The sequence below is a fragment of the Orycteropus afer genome, unplaced genomic scaffold (genome assembly GCF_000298275.1).
Source record: "Orycteropus afer afer isolate SDZICR_OR568_19922 unplaced genomic scaffold, OryAfe1.0 scaffold00039, whole genome shotgun sequence".
Classification (NCBI taxonomy): Eukaryota; Metazoa; Chordata; class Mammalia; order Tubulidentata; family Orycteropodidae; genus Orycteropus; species Orycteropus afer.
Genome location: NW_006921626.1, coordinates 9958116 through 9965041, shown reverse-complemented (window position 1 = coordinate 9965041; position 6926 = coordinate 9958116). Strand labels below are relative to the sequence as shown.

At 38.8% G+C, this 6926-nt stretch overlaps 1 protein-coding gene across 1 annotated transcript in view; it reads right to left on the bottom strand.

The window, feature by feature from the left end:
• Positions 1 to 1042: 1042 nt before the first annotated feature.
• Positions 1043 to 6926, bottom strand: part of FBXO28 (F-box protein 28) — a 53178-nt gene continuing 47294 nt past the window's right edge. The window contains exons 4-5 of the mRNA XM_007936960.2: positions 3755 to 3950; positions 1043 to 1437 (exon numbers count right to left, since the gene is read on the bottom strand). Of these exons, the coding sequence (XP_007935151.1) occupies positions 1043 to 1437; positions 3755 to 3950 (591 nt within the window). The remainder of the gene's footprint in view (positions 1438 to 3754; positions 3951 to 6926) is intronic.

Genomic DNA, 6926 nt, shown 5'->3' with positions numbered 1-6926 from the left:
TGTACTCTGCTTAAATGGCAAAACTGCATCCCACAGTTGTGTCCCCTATTCAATCACATTTGATCAGCAAATGACATAGTGGTAATGAACAGTACTAGTTACCAGAGGTCCAATAGAAACAGCCTTGGAATTTGGGGGTCTGCCTTAGCCAGTATACCTGAGCCCTACAAAAGAACAGATGAAGCAACGGGCTTCAACACTCTGTTGCCCCTGTAAAAGTGGAGGACAAATGGACTAACAATTACCCTCTAGAGGCAAGCTGTTGTGGTAGAAGATGTTAAACACTTAAATAAACTAAGAAGCTGCTCTAGAAAGTGAAGTATAGAGGTTCAAGATCAATACCAGTGCAAGAGCTTTTTAAGTGAGTTGATTAGGCAATGCATGCATCCATCCATGCAAATGTAGCACATGGCCCCCATAGAGAACTGAAAACATGTATATAACAACTGGATAAGTCCCTTGCCAGTAGTTTATAAAAATATATAGTCAATACTGTAGAGGCCCCTTCTACAGTCAATACTATGGAAGTCCATTTTAGTTACCCATTACTTCAATACCAAAAAGCATTAACTACTTTTCAGACATTCCAGACAAAGGTCACTTAACAAAAAGTTAACTTTTTTTTTTAAAAAAAAACAAGATAGTGTCCATTTAAAAAGTAGGTCTTTTCTTTCAAGTGAACAGGACATTTTCTGTGTTTAAACTTAACTTCTAGTCTGTCAAGACTGGGTTTAAGATCCTCATGTGATGTGCATATATGCAGAAATAAACTTTAAACATTATCTGCACAGGAAAAAGTCAACTCCTCAAAACATGATAGAGCAGGTCTGGTTAGTACAAATCTATTGCAAAGTAAAAAGATTCTGTGCATCAGTTCACCCAGGAGAAGCGGGAAAGAATGTCTTAACCAAGAAAAAGTTCAAGTTGTATTCTGAAAGCCTAGAAGCCTAAGGGACACCGCGTTGCCCACAGTATCCTGATATGCATAACCGCTGAAGCTACTAAGCCATGTCTTCTTCTGGAGCTAGACCCATATTCCAATTTACTTTCTATTCCGAAGACGTTTAGATTTCCTAAGAGAGTCTATGGCTTCCACTGCCTTTTTTCGTTTCCGAGGAGACTCTTCATTCTGCCCAGAACCTGAGGAGTTTCCTACTGCACTTTCCATTACTTCTCGCAGTTTGCGTTCCAGCTCCGCCAACCGTGCATTTTGTTCACCTATGATCTGGGTCTGCTCCAGCAGTTTCTGGTCCTGGTCCTGAAGCTGTTTCTGCTGTTCTTGCACTTTGGTGCGGAGCTCTGAAATTTCACGCCTGAGAACAGTCACACCAGCACCATTTGTTTTAACCTGCTGCTGGAGTTTGGTAACCTCTTGTCTTGAAGGGTTTTGCTTGGAGAAGAGTTGCATTGTTGTTAGGGCTGCAGAAGGTCCAGGGACTGTGGAGAAAGTTTAAAACACTCACTTATCATTCATAGTGCTTCCCTACCAGTAATATTTGATTAGCTAAACTTTTGAAAAATGGAATATCTTCATTTTATCACTTCTGATAATTCTGTCTTTACAATCTACTTGGTCTAATGGATTAATGAAGTAACTTGTTTTAGTTACAAACAAGTTTGAATTCTAATTCTCATGTGTATGGAGAGGGCATTTAATGGCATAAACTTAAATTTAAAATACTATAAAACATTTTAGAACTAATAAAGTAAGAATATACAAGTACTAAAATCAGAAAAGTTCTATCTTCTCTGCCTACCTTATTTTATTTAAGCAAACAAAGTTTCAAGTTTAGTTGGAGAGAAAGATCACGTTTTTAAGTTCACTGAACTGAGTCACAGGAGCAGGACAGCAGGAGTAGGACAGTGGTTAAAGCATTCGGCTGGCTGCTAACTAAAAGCTCTGGGAGCTCTGGTAGCATAGTGGCTAAAGCACTTGACTGCTAACCAGAGGCTGGTGGTTCAAACCCACCAGCCACTCCTCGGAAGGAAGGTTGGGCAATCCTACTTCCGTAGTGATACTGCCTCGGAAACCCAAGGAGGGGTCGCTATGAGTCGGGGCCGACTCGATGGCACATAACAACAACAACAACAAGCAGGAGAAAGATGATGCAGTTTGCTTCGTACAGGTTTGCAGTCTTAGAAACCCTAGGGGTCAGTTCCACTCTGTCCTACAGGGCTGCTAAGAATTAGAATCAATGATGGCAGTGGGCTTGGATTTTTCTGCACTTATTTATATACAAAGGCTTTAACTTTAGCCAATCAAAATAGGGACTCACCCAAAAAGGGGGAAATATATAAGCTGTGTTCTGAAAGCCTAGATGCCTGAGGGATACCACAGTGCTCATGGTACCCTGAGATGCATAACTGCTGAGGCTACTACTCTATCTTCTTCTAGATCTGGAACCACATTCCAATTTTATACATGCACACACACATATTCATATCTACATACACACATATACATATGATGATCATGAAGAATTTCTGATATGGTATAGGAAGGCTATGGAGCTATTGTGTTTTAAGAATAATTAGAAAGTAACAAGTAAGTACAAAGGGCATAACACTATTTTAAAGAAATAACCTATTTTAAAAAATCTTATTTCTTGAAAGTTTCTTAAAAGGACCAGATAGATTCATTCATATCCTAAACCCACCATGCTACTTTCCTCCTTGTACACATATATAGCCTTAGTATTTATCCTTCTTTCCCTCTCTGCTTATCCAAACTAGTCTCTTACTTCAAAGCTCGAGTCAGTCAATTTTCATCCCTTGTGAAGTCTCAACCAGATCAGCCAACAATGATTTTTTTTTTTCCCTTTAAGAATCTGTCTTGCTACTTGTTTGGCATTAAATTGGACATTGACTTTAAATAGTTCTTTTGTCTATGATAATTTAACTTTGAGTTTAGATATGTCTTACCTTCTGAAAGAATAAGATCTTTGAGGTCAGACTTCTTTTTAGACTCCATAGGACACAGTACAATGTTGTGCACATAATAGGCACTCAATAAATAATAGATACATTAATGCTGAGAAGCAGTAGGCTTTATTGTTAATTACAGAGAGCCACTCAGTTGACCCACTGAGTCCTGCAGGGAGCTAACTAATCTGAGTAAAACAAAAAGTTTTATTGAAATTTTGTTCCCAACTTAAAGTAGTTTCAAGGATTAAGGATACTGAACAAATTTAGTCTTTCAACAAGTGCACAAATTTCTAGGATCCAATATACTTCTATAAATCAGCTACCACAGAAGTGACAATGCTCAAAATAACCTTATGCACACTGTGTTTTTAAAGTAGCAGCCAGACACTTTGGAGGCTCAAAGAGTTCACTCATTGTTTCGTGAAGAATTTTTTTTTTTTTTTGCTTTTGGCAGATATATTCAATTCTACTTACTGAAAGTTATTAACTCATCAGAATTATCAAAAAACATACTTGTATATACCCTTTCACCCTGCAGTTCTACTAATACCCAATTTACTGCAGTCAGTACTTATGAATAGCAGAGATTTAGCCATAGATTGTTGTTCAGAATGTAGTTCAAATACGGATAAAACTAGAAACAGTAAACTTGTCTAATGATAGGGGATGAGTTACCTAAATTATGATCTATATGCCAGTTATTAAAATTACATCACCCATATATATTTACTGACATAGCAGTGTTCAAGATATACAGTTAAGTGGAAAAAGCAAGTTATACAACTATGTACAAACATTACAAAGAGAACATACTGTAAACAAGACTTACCTGGAGGGGAGCCCATGAGTCTTCCAGACACATCTGATCCTGGTAATTTCCTCTTTAAAATTGGAACAATCTTCTCATCAAAGTATTCCATTGCCATGGAGGAAATGTCCCTTAACTCTTGAAGTACTTCATGAGCTCGTTGAGGGGCTCTGGTAGAATTGACATATCTCAATACACGATAAATCTCATCAATCACCTAAAATGATGAATTTGATAATTATTTATTTATTTAGGAAAAAACTACACAGGGAGAGAAGTGACTGCTTGTTTTCAATTGCTGTGAAGACCTTATAGGGTGGCTGAACCGATGCCCTGACCACTGACAACATTGTAAAACATTACTGTCTGCAACATACACCTTTTGGGCTTGTTACAATGTTCAATACTTTTCATACTTCTATTTATTAAGCACCTTTTAGGTACCAAGGAGCTCTGGTGGCATAGTGCCTAAGGCATCTGACTGTTAACCAGAAGGCTGGCAGTTTAAACCCACCAGCCACTCCTTGGAAGGAAGGTTGGGCAATCTACTTCAATGGAGATACTGCCTCAGAAACCCAAGGAGGGGTCGCTATGAGTCGGATCAGACTCAACGGCAGTGAATTTGGTTTGGTTTAGGTACCAGAGACTGTGCTGGGGCTAAGGAATCAGGAAGACTAATATATGGCTATTGTCCTGAAGGAAATCACTGTCTAAATGGAGACACACATGTTTAAAGATATGATATAAAACAAGAGGGTTGTACAGACTGCTAAAGAAACTAGAGGGCTTATCTGAGAAAAATCCTGAATAGGAGTGGGGAGGGGGAGACTGCCCAGTCAATATTCTGTTAATTTTCTAAGGGTTGTTTCACTCTAGCCCCATGTGTTCTCCAAAGCCCCAAGGATTCAGTCTGATTTCCTCCTTTTGCACTGCCACCATGTGCCCTATCCCTTGAGGTTCTCTTTTTCTAAGACTTGCTGTATCTTCTTAGCTATCATTTCCTTGTTATCACCAAAGGGTAGTAAGAAACCTTTCTTGTTTTAATGATAATTGCATGGGGAATACTAGGCATACACACACGGAGAAGAAACAAAGTTCTTCAATTACAGTCCCGAGCTCTCCCGCTGGGGAGGTAACTGAATCTTTCTTAGATTCTTTTGCCTTCAGCATTTTTTCCCTATAAGTTATCCTTAATATTTCTCAAGTATCCAGTAGGGACCTGAAGAGCAAATCGAAGCAGCCAACGGGTATTAACAATTCACATCTCTGAAGACCTCCAGCCTGGGTGACATCTATTCCAATGTGCCTTACCAAAATTGTGGGTTCATCCACCAAACCATCCGTTATCAAAATCCCAAATCTGGAATCCCACTCATTTTCCCACTGAATTTATTTAGCCAGGTGCCAACTCCAGAGCAATCTTATACTCTGCTTTTCTTCTCTTTTACTAAGGCTGCTGAACGGTGCTAGAGAAACATACAATCTTGCAGTGCCAGGTAAATTCACAGCCGTAATGTTTCTAAGCTCTCAGTGTAACACCATCCTCCAGTGTAGCATGATGTGTACCTAATAAACGTCAGCAAAATCAAACTGTTAGGACATGTCCCTACAGTGAGCCTAAGAAGACTTCACAGAAAAGGCCCTATCTGTGGGACTGCAGTGATGAAAAGGAACTTAGACCGAGGTGGTGTGTAGGTTGTTGTGTGCCACCCATTTAATTCTGACTCATAGGGACCCTACAGGACAGTAAAACTGCCTTACAGGGTTTCCTAGGATGAGATCTTTATGAGAGATCATCAGATCTTTTCTCCCATGGAGTGGTGGGTGTGTTCAAACTGTTGACTTTTATGTCAGCAGCCAAGCACCTAACCATTGTTCCACCACAGCTCCTTAGTATGTATGTAGGCAGGTATAATGATAAGGTATGTTGATATTAAATTACATGGCATATGCAGGTGACAATCACCAGCAGGGAGCTAGAAATACAGGTCAGAAGTTCAGGAGACAAATGATGGATGGCAGTGAGGCTGCAGGAGCCCAATGGCATAAGAGGGATTGAGACTGCCAAGGGAGAACATTCAGAATTATGATAGCCAAACACAGACTCCTGAGGCACCAGTGGTTAATGATACAATTATTTCTGACATTATTACTAGATTAACAACTTAGAGTAACTTTTTCAATAATTAGTTACAGAACTACCATGTTAGGAACTATTACATGTATTAAAAAAAGAAATGAAAAACAGAGCCCTTTCCCTAGGACTAAATGTAATTGTGTGAGCATATTCTAACTTGTAAGATAAACATTATTCAATAATTTATTGAGTTTTTGAGGTTCTGGTAAGACGGCAGACTAGGCAGAAAGACTGCACAGACCCTTTTCAACAAAGAAAAGGGAAACCAATTAACACAGATACAGAAGATAATCCTGGGCCCCTGAGCCTTGAAGGAAGGATATAGAAGTGGACTAAACCAACTAGCAGATGAAGTTGCATGAAAATACCAAAAATACAAAAACAAAATGACAAAATAAATGAAAAATCAGAAATGATTCTAAATCTACAGACAGAAATCCAGAAGATTAACACTAAATTGTCAGAAATAGGTAACACATTGGAAGGGCAAAGGAGAAAAATTGATGCAATGGAAGACAGAATTAATGAGATTGAAGACAATACCTGAATACCTCTTTGGAAAGGGATCAGTCAGAAAAAAATCAACACAAAATGAAGAAAGCCTAAGGATCATGTGGGACACCATCTAAAGGAATAACTTACATGTCATTGGAATTCCAGGACAGGAAGAGAAAAATAAAACCACTCAGAAAATTGCCCAAGATTTGCTGGAGAAGAACTTCCCTGATATGATGAGAGATCAGGATATATCCATTCAGGAAGTCCAATGAACCCCAAACAGGATAGACCCCAAAAGAAAATCACCTAGACATATCATCAAAAAAACTCACCAAAACCAAGGACAAAGACAGAATCCTGAAAACAGCACGAGAAAAACAAAAAGTTACCTATAAAGGACAGCCAGTAAGAATAAGCTCTGATTCCTCAGCAGAAATCATGCAAGCATGAAGGCAATGGGATGGTATATATAAAACCCTGAAAGAAAAAAATTTTCAACCAAGAATTATATACCCGGCAAAACTGTCCCTCAAATATGATGGTGAAATTAGGAGATTT